General features: G+C 27.3%; 3 protein-coding genes across 5 annotated transcripts; 1 reads left to right on the top strand and 2 right to left on the bottom strand.

The window, feature by feature from the left end:
- Positions 1-7,288: 7,288 nt before the first annotated feature.
- On the bottom strand, positions 7,289-12,580 carry LOC141526022 (retinoblastoma-like protein 1). 2 transcript variants are annotated; one of them, XM_074240740.1, is made up of 7 exons: positions 12,318-12,580; positions 11,470-12,001; positions 11,088-11,384; positions 10,561-10,665; positions 9,311-9,783; positions 7,892-9,232; positions 7,289-7,798 (listed from the first exon to the last, which is right to left on the bottom strand). In XM_074240740.1, the coding sequence occupies exons 1-7, from the start codon at positions 12,453-12,455 to the stop codon at positions 7,604-7,606; spliced, it is 3,081 nt and encodes a 1,026-aa protein (XP_074096841.1). In that variant the 5' UTR covers positions 12,456-12,580; the 3' UTR covers positions 7,289-7,603. The 2 variants fall into 2 exon arrangements, with proteins under 2 accessions (XP_074096841.1, XP_074096842.1); XM_074240741.1 differs by lacking the exon at positions 10,561-10,665.
- Positions 12,581-13,712: 1,132 nt separating this feature from the next.
- LOC141526023 (oligosaccharyltransferase complex subunit OSTC) lies at positions 13,713-15,017 on the top strand. 2 transcript variants are annotated; one of them, XM_074240743.1, is made up of 4 exons: positions 13,718-13,918; positions 14,176-14,249; positions 14,375-14,592; positions 14,944-15,017. In XM_074240743.1, exons 1-4 carry the CDS (start codon positions 13,780-13,782, stop codon positions 14,954-14,956), a joined length of 444 nt encoding a protein of 147 aa, XP_074096844.1. In that variant the 5' UTR covers positions 13,718-13,779; the 3' UTR covers positions 14,957-15,017. The 2 variants fall into 2 exon arrangements, with proteins under 2 accessions (XP_074096845.1, XP_074096844.1); XM_074240744.1 differs by lacking the exon at positions 14,944-15,017 and having other exon boundaries at positions 13,713-13,918; positions 14,375-14,596.
- Positions 15,018-15,984: 967 nt separating this feature from the next.
- LOC141526007 (protein FAM136A) lies at positions 15,985-18,813 on the bottom strand. The gene is made up of 3 exons (XM_074240717.1): positions 18,545-18,813; positions 16,391-16,531; positions 15,985-16,259 (listed from the first exon to the last, which is right to left on the bottom strand). The coding sequence occupies exons 1-3, from the start codon at positions 18,629-18,631 to the stop codon at positions 16,056-16,058; spliced, it is 432 nt and encodes a 143-aa protein (XP_074096818.1). The 5' UTR covers positions 18,632-18,813; the 3' UTR covers positions 15,985-16,055.
- Between the last annotated feature and the right edge of the window lie 212 nt (positions 18,814-19,025).

Genomic DNA, 19,025 nt, shown 5'->3' with positions numbered 1-19,025 from the left:
AATGTCGAACTTCGAAAAATCATTGATTTTTGTCAAAAAACTGAAAAATTCCATATGTATTGACTTACGAAAATTTTTTAATATTTTTATCGGAAAGTACATCTAAAAACAAAAATTTAAAAAAAAAAAAAAAAGGTACCTAAATGTTTAGTTTTGAAAAAGTTATGGCTATTTGAAAATAAAAAAGCCATTTTTTTGAAAAATTCATAACTTTTTTGGAGTTAGGTAAAAAAATTCAAAAAAATTCTGAGAACCGTTTTTTATAGGGTAGAAAAGGATGGAAAACTTTCGGCCAAATCGAAAAGGGTCGGGGTCAAAAGTGGTCGATTTGGCATGGAATACCCCATATATATATATATATATATATATATATATATATATATATATATATATATATATATATATATATATATATATATATATATATATATATATATATATATATATATATATATATATATATATATATATATATATATATATATATATATATATATATATATATATATATATATATATATACAAAAAAATCTACAGACATTTATTAGTTTTTTATAAATAATAATTTAACGACAGTGAATTGAACGCTCATATTAATTAAGAAAATCCATTGTGTATTACTTTAGATAATAAAAAATTATTCCGGTATGATCATTTATTCGACCAATTTCCCTGCCACATACACTCATCCATACACGGACATCCAGAAAAGATTATGTTTAATGTTATTATTTACTATGTTAAACTAAAAAATTTTTATTGAAATATATTTTATGTGCCTGACAAATTATTTGACTTGATATAAGTGTGTTCATATTAACCTGTAAGTGCGACATAAATTACAAAAATAAATTTCAGTTTCAAGAAAACTGCTTTTTTTGAAATGTCGAGAGTAGAGCACAACCTCAACGCTTCGCTAATGAGGCGTGCAATACTATATTCTTAGTCGTTGAATTGCCGATCGAGTTCTGTACAAATTACATTTTTGTATAAGATGAAAGATCCAATTTCTTACACTGGCCTACTTATTGACACTTACAATTTTATTTCAGTTTAAAAATTAATCGCTTATTTCGACCTTGGAAATAACTGAAATTTTTTTCTATTGTTTACTGCTTGGTTATCTATGTTTTTCTCATACAAAAGCTGTTCAAATACTTCTTACAAGCTCGGCATTGATATTTCATACCATTAAGCACCGTGTATATTAATTCTTTGTTCGTAAAAGGATCGTAATCAAATTCTTCATTTTTCAACTTTTCTTCGTCGTCAGAGTTCACTTGGTCGTAACTTATGCATTTAAAGTGTAATCATCGGTTACATATGGTGCAAGTTTTTTTATTTTTCTCATCTGCATCTTCTTCTAGGCAAAATATGCACTTATTTTTCAAATTCTCTGAATTTTTCGTTATTGATTCAACAATGTCTTTTCTGAATACATCTGGATCAAAAGTACTATCCATATTTATATTCAATCCTACACACCGTATAAAATAACAAACATATATTGCTGAATTCCATTTATCATATATCTGCATGAACGGGTGATTCCTTTCATTTTTCATTGTCCATTCCTTGTCTTTTGCTAGTTTTGATGATGAATTGTCATTACACTCATTTGTGTACGTTATGAATGATTTCAAAACCCGTTTGACATCTGTTGTTCTTTCGTAAGGATCGATTAATTCTAAAGTGTTTTCTATTGTATCTATTACTAATAAACGCCAATGCGCCTTGTATCTATATGGCATCAGTATGACATCTGAAACACTTTTGTTAAGATCATAAATTTGTTCGCAATGAAGCTGTTTTCTTTTTCGTTTATCTTCTAAAGCTATACATCCTACGTTTGTCGAAAAATAGCTTCGATTTTTCCAAAAATTAATATGCGTTAAAGTAAACATGTCTATTACTTCACCGTCGATCGTGCCTTTCAAGTAAATTGTTTCTCTATATTGATGTGCAGTTAATATATATTCCCTGCATATTTGAAACTCCTCGATTTTAGGTTTGTAATATGCGAGCTTAATATTTGCAGATCTTAAATTTATATAGTAAGTGACATCACTGATCGTTCCATTTTCTAACATTACTTCTTGGATTTTATTTGTCGTTTCTTGGATTGTACGTGTGTCTACTATACTATTACGATTTGGCTGAAGACTTTTATTGCTACCGACATTTGATGATTCTTTGATTTCCTTCGCTTTGGATTTCTTCGTTATTTTTTTTACTTTTTCATTTTTTCTTTTTCTACTAATTTCTATTTTTTTATTTTCTATTTCTTGATCCGTCTGTGATGAGCCATCTGAGGAGCTACTATCCGTATCGTCATCAGAATTTTCTAAATTTTCTTTAATACGTTTCAATTTCCTTCCTGTAATATGACTGACTCTTCGTTTTTTTATATTTGTTTTCTGGTCATCTTTTATGGCTCTATCCCATTTTTCGGTGTCTAATGAATTCAATGTTGTCGTCCGGTATAACTCATAATTGTTGGAATTTATTTTTGATGCTGTTTGAGCATTTGCGAATCGGTCTTCTTTGACAAAATTATTCCTACTGTTTTTTAGAATTCGATATACGTCACCTACTGTCCATTGTCGTGAATTCTTTAATAATCCATATTTATATCTTTTCATGTGTGATTCTGCATAAGCATTTGTTATACATGATATACTAGAATCTACCAGATCCAACATCATTCCACTACAAAGCGGACAATAAGCCATGAAACTTTTTAATAAATACATTGCTATTTCTGGTGAATAATAAACATTATTTATTTCTTCCAATGGAATTTTTTCTTCCGTAAACTTCAAAAAAACTTTCGTCAGAATAGTCTCGTAGTGACCGAAAAAGTGAGAATTTCTGTAAACTGTGTCTTTTTTATTAATGCTCAATTTGATAAAATCATTTAGTTTTAACTCTTTTTCTTCAGTATCATCAGCTTTTTCACAAAATGTTAAGATATCATTTATTTCTTCTTTCTCCGTTTTCTTTTCTTTTAGTCGTTTTATATAAATTTTTGCAGTTTCTTTATCTTTAGTTAAAATAGCAGACATAAAATCTTCAAAAATTGAATCCATTTCATCTATAGATCGAGTTAAAATCATAAGCGCCATACAGTCCATAAATAAATCTCTATTCTTTTTCAGCGTTGGTATTTTTTTTAATTTTCTTGATACTCGATTCATTACATGGGCACAACAACTTAATAATATCGTCATTGATTCTGGTTTCTTTTTTTTCTCATCTATTAAATAGGAATAAGCAACATCCAAGTACGCATTCATTGACATTCCATTCCATTCTTCTAAAATGCTATTCTAAATAATTTTTATGTAGTACAAAGATTGAAAAAAACTAACAGTGTGATCTTTCTTTAAAGTCAATTTAAATAAATTGCAGAAATACTATAAGTTCAGAATTCGGTCAGCAATAATGCGACCAAGAATACAAGTTTCATATGTATTAATAATAAGAAATTATAGCACAATTTTTCTGTTAGAAAAAAAAATAATTACCCTGAATATAAAAATATTGAGACAAAGAAAAAAGTAATGAAAAGTATTGGATTGACTAGAAAACTGATACTTTTCAATACTTTTTTCTATATCTCAATACTTTTTTTTTTATCAGGGTAAAGATGTACCTGATTGATAATTCGGTCAGCAGTAATGCGACCAAGAATGTTATCCGTCCAATAATTTTTATGTAGTACAAAGATTTAAAAAACTAACAGTTTGATCTTTCTTTAAAATTTATTTAGATAAATTGCAGAAATACTATAAGTTCAGAATTCGGTCAGCAATAATGCGACCAAAAATACAAGTTTCATATGTATTAAGAAAAAGAAATTATAGCACAATTTATCTGGTAGAAAAAAAAATAATTACCCTGAATAAAAAAAATATTGAGACAAAGAAAAAAGTATTGAAAAGTATTGTATTAACTAGAAAACTGATACTTTTCAATACTTTTTTCTATGTCTCGATACTTTTTTTTTATCAGGGTAAAGATGTACCTGATTGATAATTCGGTCAGCAGTAATGCGACTAAGAGTGTATTTTTCTTGATATAATTTATTTTAATATTTAGCAATAAACGTAACGATGAAATTTAAATCATTAACAATGATACGCAATGTAATTACGCAAATATACTATGTTTTCTTCGGTCAGCTGAAAAATAACCAAGATTGGGAAAAAAAAACATGAATATAACACTATAACAAAGTTATAAAACCATTGAGCACTTACCTTACGTAGAAACAAGTAGTACCTAAAAAAAATCTAAAATCGTTAGGAAATTTTAATCTTGATAGATAATAAAATCGTTCAAAATTTTCCATTAAGTCAATTTTTTAACATAACTAAAAATAGTATACGGATATATTTCCGAGAAAAGAGTCGGAATAAATATAGATCGATAATAGATTAAAAAAAAAAGTAGGGTGGGACACTTGATAAAGGATATTAGAATGACAAGTAATGTTCGATCGATGCATATCGAACGAACAAAATAAATACTAATATCCTTTATTAAAAATATGGTGGCCTCCACGTGACGTGTCCTGGGCAACGACCAAAGAACTACAGAACGAGAATTGCAAAAGGATTAAATAAAATTGCATGAATATAAAGCGCAAGAGTCTTGTAATTTGCAAAGTTCTAAATTCTTTGGCTCGGCTAACACCATCACATATTAACTAAATCTTCAGTAGAAGAAACCAACGTTAGTAAACCAGCTAATAGTTGCAAATCGGTCGCTTCCAGGAAAGTTACGAGTCTAACAATTTTTGTCTAATGACGTAAAATAGTTGTCCGCGTAGTTCAAAAAATAGTAGCTTCAAACGACCCTTTGAACTATTTTTTTTGAATTTTTCAAAAAATTTTTAAGTCTTTGGGGTGGGTCGAAGGGTAGTTCCGGGGGAGTTATTGTCTTGATTATTTTTTGTAGTCTGTGGGGGTGTAAAAGGAGTGTTGAGAAGAAATTGCAGCTTCAAACGACCCTTTGAACTCTTTTTTTTGAATTTTTCAAGAAATTTTTAAGTCTTTGGGGTGGCTCGAAGGGTAGTTCCGGGGGAATTATTGTCTTGATTATTTTTTGTAGTCTGTGGGGGTGTAAAAGGAGTGTTTAGAAAAAATCGCAGCTTCAAACGACCCTTTGAACTATTTTTGTTGAATTTTTTTTTTAAATGTCTAAGTCTTAGGGGTGGCTGAAGGGGTAGTTTTGGTATTTTGAGAATCCAATATACTATTTTTCGGGCTCTTTGACTTATTTTGAAACTGAAAAATCATTTTCAGTCTCAAAAGCAAAAAAATTTTTTTTTTGATTTTCGTTCAAAAAAAACGTTCAGAACTTCAGGTACATGTCAAAATGTCTTCTTTTGCGCATATGTATCGAAAATAACTATTTCTATTAATTTATATTTATTCTATTAAATTATTGTGTCGGTTTAATTTTTAGCAGAGTTGATTTTGACTTGAGTATAGTTAAAAACTTTATTAAACAATTTCCCTTTATACAATTTGAATGAACAAATCATCGCCAATTATTATTAATTATTGCGAGTCATAAATAATACTGACGTCGGAAACAGAAATCAGACACTCAGGAAAAACTGTGTCGTTTCAACTTTTGCCAGAGCTGATTTTGACTTGAGTATACGAAAAAAGTCTTTTCTATTAATTTATACTCATTTAATTTAATTAATAAATTATAGCCAACTATTATCAATAGTTGCAAGTAATAAATAATACTAACGTTAGAAAAAGATTTTCGATGTCGGAAATATGATTCTGATACTCATTGTCAGAACAGACTGTGTCGGTTTAATTTTTTGCAGAGCTGATCTTGACTTCAATATACAGAAAAAAATATTCTTTAATAATTTATATTTATTCAATTCACTTGATAAATTAAAGGTAAATATTATTTAAAATTGCTAGTAATAAATAATACTAATGTCGGAAAAAGGAATCAAATACTCAGAACCGACTGTGTCGGTTTAATTCTTAACAGAGTTGATTTTGACTTGAGTATATCAAAAAACTTCATTAAACAATTTTCTTTTTTATAATTTGAATTAATAAATTATCGCCTACTATTATTAATAATTTGAAGTAATAAATAATACTGACGTCGGAAAAAAAGTTCTGACATCGGAAACAGGAATCTGATACTTAAAACAGAGACTGTCGGTTTAATCTTTCGCAGAGTTGATATAGACTTGAGTATACGGAAAAATTCTCATAAAATAATTCATATTTTAACAATTTGACGATTTTTATACTACGTAAGTGTTAAGAATGTCAGACTTACAATTCTGACGTCGATATAGTGCACATTCCGATTAATCGGATTTCAAATTTCGATATCGGAGGCATCCATTAGGGATTTTGGAATATTAAGTTGAAAAGTTAATTTTTAATAAGAATTTAATTTAAGAAATTTTTTCACAAAACTTAGATCAACTATTCAAACCCATAATTATATTTAATTATTGTGTGAATTATTTAAACAATCTATGAAATATATGCCTAGGCCTTAATTGATAAACTTAAAAAATTTTGGAGAACGAAAAAATAAAAAAAAAGTAACTAGTTTTTTATATTCACTAGAATTTGAATTTGCGCGCGGTTGAATATAGAATTTGCATATATTTTCATGCTTATGATATATTTGACCAATCACATCACGAATAAATTGATGCCACATACATTTCATCTCAATTTTATATTAAGGATGTGATTATCTTTCGTGGAATGACATAAATATGTTATAAAAAATTTCTTATTTATTTTGACTACTTTTAAAGTATCAGTTTCTCTGTCATAATCGTAAAGTTGATAAATTTAAACTATTATCGACGATTTTGAGGATTTATTAGTAGATAAAGTATTAAAGAAAATCTTATTTTTCGTTATAATTACTTAATTTATTATTATAGTTTGCTATTTACATGTTAATAAAACTATCAATGTAAGTAATTGAATATAATATAAATTTTGCAATAAAGTAAATCAAATTAACGAAAATTTGAACTTTACCGTCAATTTTATACGCATTAAAATTAAACCATCGAATATTTGAAAAGTGAGATCATATATTTTTAATTTAAAAATTTAATTGTCAAGCAAAATGTAATGCTCTTACTTATCCACATACAGATATAAAAAATTATTGATGTAGCTTTAACAAATTAAATTTTGAACGTAATTTTAAATCTTGAAAGCTTGCTTAACTAATAAAGAAGTCAATTTCAGATTACAATATTAGTCAATTATTAATTATTTTATTTAATTAAAATATTTTATTTTATACTTTTTAAAATCAAATTACAAATAAACTGAAGACTTATTAAAACTTTTGGTTTAGAATTAACCAAGAATAAACGGCAATAGTTGCAAATGAAAATCTTAAACGGAGTCATAGATTTTACTAATAAGAGCCAAAAGAAATATAATAGTGGACCTTTTAATACATCGCGTAAGTATATCTTTTAAAACTAAAAAATAATCGTTGAAAATAGATATATTGAAATTAATTATTAAGAGAAATAATTTGTCCTTATGATTTTTATGAGTCTATTGAATATTTACTGGTTTTGAGTTCGACGTTCCCCAATTAAATTTTCAATTTTTTTAGCAAGAAATGGAGTGGTGAGACTCTTCTTTGTTGGTGAATGACTTTCTTTAGTTGTATCAATGTCCATTTCTTCGGATAAAAGTCGTTTCCCTACAGATTTTCGTGCGTCAACAGATATCATCATTCTGTTAATAGCTTCGAGATCCTAATGAAAATAAATATAAATTAAAAAGTTATTCATATAATGACATAAAATGAATAATTTATCTTTTATATGACTGATCAATTCAATACTTACTTTGGCAGGGCTGCGACTAAAACAATAACTTAATTGTGGAGCAGGTGATGCAGTAATAGCCTTAGGATCAAGTGTTCTGGTTAAAACACTGTTACTTACACGTCTAATAGGTGAATTTATCGCAGAATTACTTTTTGGTAGAGGACTGAGTGGAAGAGTAGAGTTATTGCCACGAGACAAATTAGCAACCTCTTTAACTTGAGGAACATAGATTGTGTTATAAAATTTGATAAGATCACCGCGACATTCATCACCAAAGCTTTGAGAAGTTCCTGCCATGTTGGATGGTGTTGGTGGTGTTGCATTATGAGTATCAACTTCCATAGAATCAGAGTCAACATTACTGTCATTCTTGTTTGAATTTTTATCATTGTTTGCATTTTTAGATATAAGTACAGATCTGTAAATGTGCGATTCAGCTTGTGGTTGCAATCGATAACAACGCATTATTTCAGTAAATGTATTACGTTCAATTTTAACAAGCTTACAAACAATGTAGACTGCGCACATAAGTATTTGATCTAAATGTCGATCTTTCATTAATTCGGTACGATCTTTTATTGAATACTCAAAAATAGTCCAAATTTTTTTCTTAATATCAATATCTGTTACTAAAAGTGAATTGCAGAGACTTTGCATACGGATTGATCCAAGTGTATAAAATTTTCTGAAAAACAATGCAACAGATCCAGTTTTTCGTGATTTATTAGACTCACGATTAACGTTAACCAGTGCTGTATTAGATGATCTTATTTGTGCAGTATCTGGGATAACATAAACACGAGACTCAGTTATGATTTTTTGGGAACACTTATCTTTGAGAATACTTTGTCCACTGCTTTTGGATGGATCATTAAATAGCCGTTTTTTTGCTACACCAGATGAAGCTACCGGAGATTGAAATCTTTCGGAAGCTGATGAGATCGGACTTTGCTGAGTATCATGATGAGTTGTTCCTCTATCTAATGCCACTCTTCTCAATGTCGCTTGATTTGACGGGTTTGAATCTAAAGAATCTAACATGCCTGGAAGAGAAACTTCTTCACAACTCGGTACCCCGCCGGGAGTATTTTCAATTGCTTGCCATAAAGGACTACTAGATTTCCACGCTTGTGTCTCAAGAATTTTTTCTTCAATATCATTAAGATGTTTAACAACTTCTCTCGGCAGCTGTTCTTCACGAACAGTTACTTCAATTACTTTATAAAAATTATAAGGTTCCACATTGAGAGCTTTTAAAATCCATGGAAAAATACGATCTGTATTTTTGTATGACCAAATTACGATTTCTACAGAGCATGCGAACAAGCATACAAGGAAAACTTCATTTAGTAAAAGATTCTGAAATAAAAAAAAATCTATTATAATAATTATCGTTAAAAAATATAACTTAAATATTGCTATTTCATTCAAATTTACCGTAATATCATAGTCAGGCTTTATTTTTTTCTCATTACTTAGAATAGTTTCTAAAATTTTATAAAACAATGTTTGACCAAGGATAAGTCTCTTTTTACCAAAATCTAAACTGAGAGATTCAGCATCTTCTACATTTTGAGTGTAAGAAACATAAAATTTTTCACTGAATTCTTCAACTTTTGTTTCGACGAAATTTTTGACATCACTTGAACAGCTTCTGTACATTTCAAGTAACACTTCATTGGGAGCAGCTTGCCGTCCGGCGAGAAGTGCTTGTAAACGACTTACACTTTGAGTTGCTGTTGTGATGGGAGTAATATGCGGGATATCTTTATTTTTAAGATATTTACGTCCGGTAAGAGGAGTTGGTGGTGCCAAATCGCGTATTTGCTCTCTTTTTAGTTGGAATTGTTCTTGCAGATCTATATTCAACATTTTTGTTGGAGATCCAATATTATCACTTGCATCTGCACCTATAATAAGTAATTTATTAACTTTCTTTGAAAAATTTCGTTTGAAAATATTAAAACGATAAATCGAGATTATTGATACGACGTTCAAATAATTTTTTTGTTTAAAAAATATAGTTTAATTCTATTACAAAATATATATATTTTAATTTCAAAAATATTTTCATGTAGAAATCTTGGTTGATTTTATATCATACTATTCTAATCTCGGCTAAGATTGGTACAAAGATTATGATCCCCTATGATTAATTTTTCAGAATCTACAGAGGAACTTGAATGATTTTCGTAAAATAGTTCAAAATCACTATCACAGCTTATTGGACTCGTGTTTTATAATGAATATTTTCAAATATAATATTATATTATAGTTTATGCATTTTCTTTCTTTTTCACCAACATTCATGTAACGAAATGGAATGTTGTAAATTTCACAAAATTAAAAAACTTGAAAGTATCAAATTATTGTAAAATTAAATGACTCCAGCTCTTTACACTAACAAAAAGTTTAAAATAATAAAACAATTTAGTTTTACAATCATGTAAAAAATAGTCCAACCGAATGTTACTAAGATTTAAGAAAAGCATTGGATTTTTCTTTTTTAGAGATATGTAAACTACTAATTATGATAAATTCATTTCTCCAGAATTTCTATTTAGAGTATAAAATACCACATTAATAGTCACCTATTCACTTAAACATTACAATGATGAGGTTGATTACGATGATAGTTAAAATGATTTGGCCAATGCTCAAGTGAATTACCGTTTGACAAAACCTACCTTCAAGTATTTTGTTCCTGGCAAATTTAGTTCTCGAAATAATATCACAGTCGCTAACAAGTATTGAATTTGATATCCCATTCAGTTCAACTCTTCTCCAATCAGCTGAACAGTGCAGATAATTACATAATAAAGCAGAGCCAGTGCAGGTAAATGATTATTAATAAATATTAAGCAAATTGAAAATAATAAATTGTAAAAAAGAAAAAACAAATAAGCAAATGAATGTAAGAAGTTCTAAAACCAATAAACTGGCTATTTTATCGGATGATTTTAAAACTATGACGAATAAAAAAGCATGCTGATTAAATCAAGCTACCATCATGAAATTGAATAAGCTTTTTTTTTATTTTTTATTTTTACAGGAATTAATTAATTAATTTCTATACTCATCAAGTACTCCGGGCAAATCGTTTTTTTTTTCTCTATTAGTAATCAAAGAAATGTTAACCTTGAAGTATTTCCATTCATACATTAAATCTAATTCTAATAAACTATGCAAGCATGTAATAGACCAAAATGCTTACCAAGAAAAATTCTCTCGTCGAAGTCTCCCATATTCAGGACATGTTGTTCATAAGCTTTGTTTAGAGATTTATGGTTGCTCTCAAAATTGGCAGCCTCAAGAATACCAGAAAAATTTGACTGGTCACCTCGTAGAATTTTTTCGGTGAAGAGTTTGTTAAGGTGAGCTTTCAGAGAATATTCTTTTATAACTTTAGCTTCCACAGCGATAGCGTCATGTTGCTCACACAATAAATTGACGATACAATTAGCAGTTTGTGGAGGCTCAAAGTTCTCATCATTAAAATTTTGGGGTAAACCTAAAAATTAATTATAGTTAATTGACACTTTTTAAAATAAAATAGCCATTAAATTAAGTTACATAGAATAATAATGAAAATTTACCAGGAAAGTTAGGATTCAACAGATCTTTTCGACCAGCAAGCAATGCATTACTATAGACAAAGTCGCAGCATACTAACAAAAGATGATAAGAGTTAACAAGATCATCCGATATTTCAGGAAAAGCACCCTTAACACAAATAAAAAGTGTCCAACAAAATTCAAAAACTTTTGAAGGTGTACAAGGCGCTGATTTATGTCTTCTGGCTCTTTGGGGTCTTGATGAGTCTTCTACTGGATTTCTAAATATAAATGTGAAAATTGGCTGATATTTTTTAAATATGATCATTGATACAGTAAAATTACGTTCAATTTTATCAATCTTTGATCTAAAACTTTGAGACATATGGGCCATGTCAGCCCATGATTTACAATTTGAAAAAAATTGTATTAATGGCAATTTGCATAATTTCAGTAGGCGAGTTAGAGAAATGGGATTTCCTTCAACATTAGATCCAGTTTTGCCGGCCGAGGACGGAGAGGATTCACGACACGCCACGTATACAGCACATACAATCCAGTGCATCGGATTACCCTGGAAAAAAACAAACATAAATTATATGTAACTTGAATCACTATTAGTATTCAAGTAATTTATACTCTACTCAAAAACATAAACAAAGTATTAATGAGCTAAATTCAGTCTTAAATATAATTAGCTGTTGATAATGTTATTATGAGCCAATGAAAGGTTATTAATTTAAGGTATAACAAGGTGTATACATTCGATACCATTAAATAAATATCACCACATTCTGATTAAATATTGATTAATAATTGGTATAATTTTAATAAAAAAAAATTAATGACCAGAAAATTACATGGTAAAATAAAGTATTAGTTAATAGTACCTCAAGAGTATAATTTTGACGAATAGTCGAGTATGATTTCCATGCTTCAGTAGCTGCTGTTGCATCCATGTTAAGCTTTTGGCATAATTCTTGATGCCTATTATATGGATAATCTTCAAGATCGTCTGATTGACCCATTTTTTTTATAAAATTAATGTGTGAACACTGATAAACACGATAAAATTACACTTATGCGAAGTGCACCATGCAATACCACAAACCACAATATACTAACAAGATGTCTTGGCGGGAAATGCTAAAAGCCTGCCATCTTTCCTAAATTGGCGGCAAAGATATTGTATAGTACAGAGTCATAACATCCGTGTTCACTATACTTACTATTTGTGATATTTCAATAAATGTAATCACGTTATTTTTAAACTCATTTAAAGCTAAATTTTCATTTTTTTACACACGTTAATAATCTTACAATACAATAAATTTCTTAACTGTTTTCGAATAAATAAATGTTTTAACACACGTAGTTTCAATTCAGTTTTCCCGCGCAATATTAATAATTGTCAGTTTTCTCAATAATATTTATTTACATCGTTTCTCCAATTTTTTATTTTAAAAATCAATCAAAATTAAGAATCTGTTTAAATTGTTATGGATATCTTCATCTTAACTTAATTTTATTAATTATTGAGTGGAAAGAAAAATGACGTCACTGAAAACGTCGCTAGTTGCGTAGCTGTAATGCAATCACAGACTGGCTATAATCACGGATTTCTGCTGAACGAAGATTTTTTTTGCGGAACCAAAAACTTTACGCAAAATATTTTTATTCAAAAATTTGGAATATATTAAATAATGAATGATTCGATAGTAAAAGTATTTAACAGAAATTTTAGTGAAAAAAAAAACAATAAGACCCCCCAAAATTATTCAATGAAATCTATTCGACAACAAGACTAGTTTAAACTCTTTAGAGTCCATAGATAAATAATAAATTATTTGAAAGTTTACTGTAGCTAGTTAATACTTAACTATAGTTAGTTACTGAAAAAATTTCGAATAATTTATTATTCGATCTCTTAAAAATTTTTAAAATAATAAAAAATGAATTTCCCCCCGCCAACTTAAAAGAACTTATTATTCACATAGAGAACGCTCTTTGACTATAGCTTGTTTCAACTAGATTTCATTAACAAATTTTTACCTGTTTTATAATATTCTTTTAAGTAAAATTACCCTTAAATATTTTTATTTTAAATAATTCTAATTTCAAATATTTTTTCTTTCGTTGATTTTGTATTTTCGAAAATAACTATATTTTGGGTAGAGTTACTGGCACCCACAATCGACTTGTCTTAGAGAATCGACCCAAACAATCGAATCAACAACAGGAAAAGATCGATTCTTGTAAGAATCGATTTTGAATTCATATTGTAGATAGTGATTGTAAATGACAGAGTGTTGAATGTGCTGAAAGGAAAATATAAAAAATTAGGTGTCAATAATGGATTTAGTATACAGAGTACCATTTTTGGTTCTTGAAGTGCCAAATTTAAAATTAAAAAAACCATCATGGTTTGTTAAACCTAGTGCAATGGTTGTTTTTTCAATCATTCTTTTATCTTATTTTATGGTCACTGGAGGTTAGTGTGATACAGTATCCACGTATACAACTATTTCCATGACAATTATACCGGCTTTTTTTTTTTTTTTTTTTTTTTTTTTTTACTTGTCAATTTTTTCATTATAAAAACTGTAAAACTAAAAAAAAGTTGAATAAAAATGTTTATTCGATTTCTCCGAGCTATTAATTAAATAACAACTTATTTCATAAAAAATCAAGTCTTACTTTTAAGTGATGAGGAATCCAATCAGTTTAATTGACGTTACTATTTTTTAGGTATTATTTATGATGTAATTGTGGAACCACCTAGTGTTGGATCAACGACTGATGAACATGGTCATACAAGGCCTGTGAGTAATTTTTGGTTTCAACTGTTATTGTTATTACAAATTACATATATTTATGGAGTAAATTAATATGAGAAAAATCAAGCAAGAAATATTAAAAAATTTTAATTTTCTCAAATGACTTTCAGGTAGCATTTATGCCATACCGCGTCAACGGTCAATATATTATGGAAGGTTTAGCCTCGAGTTTTTTGTTTACTCTTGGAGGACTTGGTTTCATAATACTTGATCAGACACACTCACCTTCAACCCCAAAATTGAATAGGATTCTTCTGATGAGTGTTGGTTTTATTTGCATCATTGTATCTTTTATCACTTGTTGGATTTTTATGCGTATGAAACTTCCGTAAGTACTTCATGACTTGTAATCTTTTGTTAAAATAATTATAAGTATTATTTGAGATAAATTTAGGTCTCGGGTACATTCTATTTCTAGCTATGAATCAAGATAGTTTTAATTTTTTTAAGCATTCGCTTATTTTTCCCTCGAAAATCACAAAAAAAAATGAATAACATCAATATTTTTTATTTAAAAGAAAATTTTATCAAAATCATAAAAATTCGAAAACTCGACATTTAAAAAATTTTTAATTTCATGTTTTGTTTTTAAATATAGAATCTGAAAAAAAAATATTAGAAATCACTTTATTTGTTTGGATAAATTAATATAATTAATTTTAATTTTATTTTATTACAGTGGATACTTCTAGTGGTAAATTCCAAGACCGTAGATTGTCTTAAAGCATTCTACAATCGATCATACTTCCATTGGTAAGCTTTCAAAATTATTCATTGAAATGAATGATTCAAAAAACAGTGACTATGAAAAATAAAGAAAATTTTTTTGCTTAGTTATCCATTACATATTTTATTTGTCTAAAACTTACACTCTATTGAAATAAATTATAAGATATTTGATTTTTATATTGAAAAAATTTCTTGCTCTACGATTAATTATTTTATATATATATATATATATATATATATATATATATATATATATATATATATATATATATATATATATATATATATATATATATTATTACCAATATTGAGAATGACTATCGAATGTTTTATAATGTAGTAGTAAGATTAAGGCTATGTAAATAATGTTTGAGTCGAATGGTTTTAAAAAGAATATAGGGTGCTGTGAAGTACCTATATGAATTGATTTTTTTACTGAATAATTTTCTTTTAAATTTTGATACATATGATAATAAATATCCACGAAATTTAAAATTCAATTTAAGTTATAGCACTTGAATATTAAGCATACATATTTGAAAAACTCAACCATTTTAGTCGAATTAAGTCATATTTACGGCTTTGGAATGAATCACCTAGTTTCAAATTAATTGAGTAAATTTTAAAGAATTGGAATAAAATTTTCAAGAAAATGTTATTTTGTAAGAACTTTTAAAGTATCTTGGTTGTAAAATTTTTCAATTTAATTATTTTTATTTCATAGAAAAAATAGAATGAATAAAATACAGTAAAAGCAGTTGATGTATTTCTAGCTGATATCAAAATCAATTAATTTATTTAAGAACTATTTACGTCCAAATATTGCCGACAATATTTGTTCTAAAATAGATCTACGTTTTCGTCCAAATGATTTCGAAGAAATATTTATCAAATAAAATTTTTATTCATATTTTTCCAATACTGGAGAACATAAATCAACAAATAAATTTTACCTCTTCATAATATATATAAATGTAAAGATGAAATAGAATTATATTATACTAGGAATAAAATTCTTTTATTAATCGAATTAAACAATGAAATATGGTAATATATTGTAACCTATTGATTGAATTTTCGGCTCATAAGAAATTCTTTCATAGTTTTTTCTAAAGTGGGAAGAAATTTGCAATAGTCGTCAACACATTTTGTAGCACATTTCTCAAAGTCATCATTTAATTGATTAACCTTATCTTGACTTGGATTAGGTCCAACTTTATCCATAATTCTATCGTTACAATCCATGATACACCTTTGTAATCGGTTCTAAAACATCAAACAACCTTCATTATTGAGAATATTAGAAATAATAATAATAATTATTATTATTATTATTATTATTGTTGTTGTTGTTGTTGTTATAAATGAATAAAGACATTTTTTCATTTTTTTCTTACCTGTGATCGTTCAAATTCAGATTGAACATATTGTTGAGCTTTATTGAGAGATTCGCTACAGCTTTGGACACAATTTTGAACTTTTTGGACAGTATACATATCATTATCACAACATTTAGCTGCACAGCGATGCATATCACCCTGAAAGGTATAAAAGTTCCCATTAAAGTATTTTGTTACATTATTTTTTTGTTTTAAATTCACAAGTAGGCATTCAAAAAATACTAACTGCACATACAGAGTGTGCTTTACGATTGAAAAATTCTGTTTGCCTCTTTTCCGTAACTGTTTTTTTTTTCTTCATTAAATTTAACAAGTATTAATCCAGAAGAGATTAATATGGTTTTAAAATTTATTGTCTTGTAGAAAAAAATATTCGCGACTGTCAAGTATAATTATGAATCTTCCTACAAAAAATTAGTTAACTATATATCACTATCCAACCTATTTGATCCTTATAAATATCAATAACAAAAAGAGTTCATTCTTTTTCAGACAACAATAAATATTGGAATTGATAAAAGATATTGAAAAATTAGCCTTTTTTAGTCTAAAACGTGAGTCGCTTCGCAGTTATCTCCTCAAAAAGTGAAAATGTAGATGCATTTTTTTACAACTATGAGGTTTATAAAAATCTTTTCTACATCGTAATAATTTTAGTACGTAATTTAAAAATCTAAGCTACTTTATCAATTTTTAAAAATTTATGTCACTTCTTTGGAATTCAAAATAGCGTTCCACGACTTCGAACATCAGTTGTTTGACTCATATTTAAATTGAAAAATATACATTGTTTCAAATGTTGAGAAATCAATACTTTATTTGATATAAAATAAATAATTTGAAGTTACAGAAAAGGAAATTTAAAACGTTTATTTCTTTTGAAAATTAATTTCTTTTTGCAATAACTTCTACTGTCTTTTGATTTAATTAATATAAGAAGAAATCCAAGCTGTAGTCCCTCAAAGTGTAATCTCTATGAAAGCTTAATTTTTAGACAAATATATTATAATTTAATGATATCAAAATTATCAAATATATAATAATTTTCAGAATTTTTAAAAAATTATTATAAAATTTTTTTAAGAAATCAACAAACAGATTAAAAATCTATAGACATCAGATAATATTTAGTTTTAATTCCTGAATATCTAGTTTTTCTAATTTTTTTATAGATTTCCTAGAAATCTAACTATTGTATTTGTTCTGATGACGAAACTTGTGAAAAATTTTGTTATTTAAAATTTTCACATATCTATTCATTTCTAAATCATTGGCATTTATGGAGAAAAGAGACTCCACTTATTTTTGGCTATAAAAATTCAAAAAATTAACTTTTTTTCCCCCACTTGGCGGTGGATTTATAATGATTACACAATGGTTATTGTCAACTTTGATCGATAATTTAAAAGTGATGTAATAATTTTTCAGCATTGCTCTAATTTTTTTGCTGATCATAAAAAATATAACAATTTGAAAAGAAAAGTCGGAGAGGGAATTTCTTAATATTTGACAAATTTCTGACGTGTTAAACATTGAACTTAAATTAAACTACCTATTTCTGACCGTAAAAAATTTAAAAATATCTTTGCTAATTACTATATCATTAAATAATACCAATAAATAGTTAGGTTCTGCTGATTTTAGTATCATATAATTTAATCGTTTCCATGCGAATACGAAATAGCTAACTTCTTTATTATTTTGGAGTAAAATCAATACAATAATACATAATTAAAGAAAAAAAAGTTAATTTCGAATTTTCATTATTTTCCAAATGATTCTTATAAAATTACGCAAATAACTACTAATTACGCGAACGACTCACGATTGATAAATAAAAATGATCTTTTGATTTTGAATTCTACTCAAAACGCGGGAATGTAAGTAATAGGTGTTTGTTAGTTTGACGTTATTTTATTTTTTTAGGTATTTAAGTATACTCATGTGATTTTTAGTTTAAAAATAGATTTAAAAAATCTAAATATGTGAGACTTTGAGAAAACAATTTTTAGTATAGACAAATATAGTAGCATAAAAATCCATGACATATGTTATAAGAAATTTAATTTCATACGATTTTAAAAAAGTTCCACTAGAATGAGAAACATGCATATCTAACCTTTAAAATAAGATACATAAAAAAATTGGTACCTGCATTTTCCTTAAATAAAATTTGTCTATTGACTCGATGAGGAGAGTCATTTGTTCTTCTACACGTCTTCGTTGCGCTTCGACCATTTTTTTAAATTAATTTTTTCAACTAACAAATAAATAATTTGGATTATAAAAGAATATTCTCGTTATACCGGCACGCTGTACAGTATATGCGATAACTATTCATTCATGTTCATGGAGCTGCAACATGTGGCTAAAAAAAAAACTATCTCCGCCAGATTACACCTACAAGCGCGCTAGTTACAAATATTAAAGATTAATTTTCAATCTAATTTGTGATATTTTAATTGTATAACATAAAATACTTAAAATAGCTAGTTTAAAGTTATTTATTATAAAAATAAACTATTTTTAAAAATTAACTTGGAAGTTTTTTTGTCATTTATATTATTTAGAATAAAAAATTTTCATATAGTTGAGTGTATATTGATCTGTGTTATAAACTAATAAAGAAATA

This window comes from Cotesia typhae, unplaced genomic scaffold (genome assembly GCF_013202065.1).
Source record: "Cotesia typhae breed Kobodo isofemale line unplaced genomic scaffold, CoteBio_Ctyphae contig_30, whole genome shotgun sequence".
In the NCBI taxonomy this organism is placed as follows: domain Eukaryota; kingdom Metazoa; phylum Arthropoda; class Insecta; order Hymenoptera; family Braconidae; genus Cotesia; species Cotesia typhae.
The sequence above is the reverse complement of the archived record's forward strand: the minus strand, read 5'-3'. Positions and strand labels throughout refer to the sequence as shown.

Excerpts from the sequence above, each read along its gene's own strand:
- LOC141526022 (XM_074240740.1), bottom strand. The coding sequence starts at position 12,455 with ATGGGTCAATCAGACGATCTTGAAGATTATCCATATAATAGGCATCAA. Across the intron at positions 11,385-11,469 it reads GTTGAATCCTAACTTTCCTG|GTTTACCCCAAAATTTTAAT; the intron begins GTAAATTTTCAT and ends ATTAATTTTTAG. Across the intron at positions 7,799-7,891 it reads TTAGTCGCAGCCCTGCCAAA|GATCTCGAAGCTATTAACAG; the intron begins GTAAGTATTGAA and ends TATTTTCATTAG.
- LOC141526023 (XM_074240743.1), top strand. The coding sequence starts at position 13,780 with ATGGATTTAGTATACAGAGTACCATTTTTGGTTCTTGAAGTGCCAAAT. Across the intron at positions 13,919-14,175 it reads TTATTTTATGGTCACTGGAG|GTATTATTTATGATGTAATT; the intron begins GTTAGTGTGATA and ends ACTATTTTTTAG. Across the intron at positions 14,250-14,374 it reads AACATGGTCATACAAGGCCT|GTAGCATTTATGCCATACCG; the intron begins GTGAGTAATTTT and ends AATGACTTTCAG.
- LOC141526007 (XM_074240717.1), bottom strand. The coding sequence starts at position 18,631 with ATGGTCGAAGCGCAACGAAGACGTGTAGAAGAACAAATGACTCTCCTC. Across the intron at positions 16,532-18,544 it reads TTTATTTAAGGAAAATGCAG|GGTGATATGCATCGCTGTGC; the intron begins GTACCAATTTTT and ends TATACCTTTCAG. Across the intron at positions 16,260-16,390 it reads CTGAATTTGAACGATCACAG|AACCGATTACAAAGGTGTAT; the intron begins GTAAGAAAAAAA and ends TTGATGTTTTAG.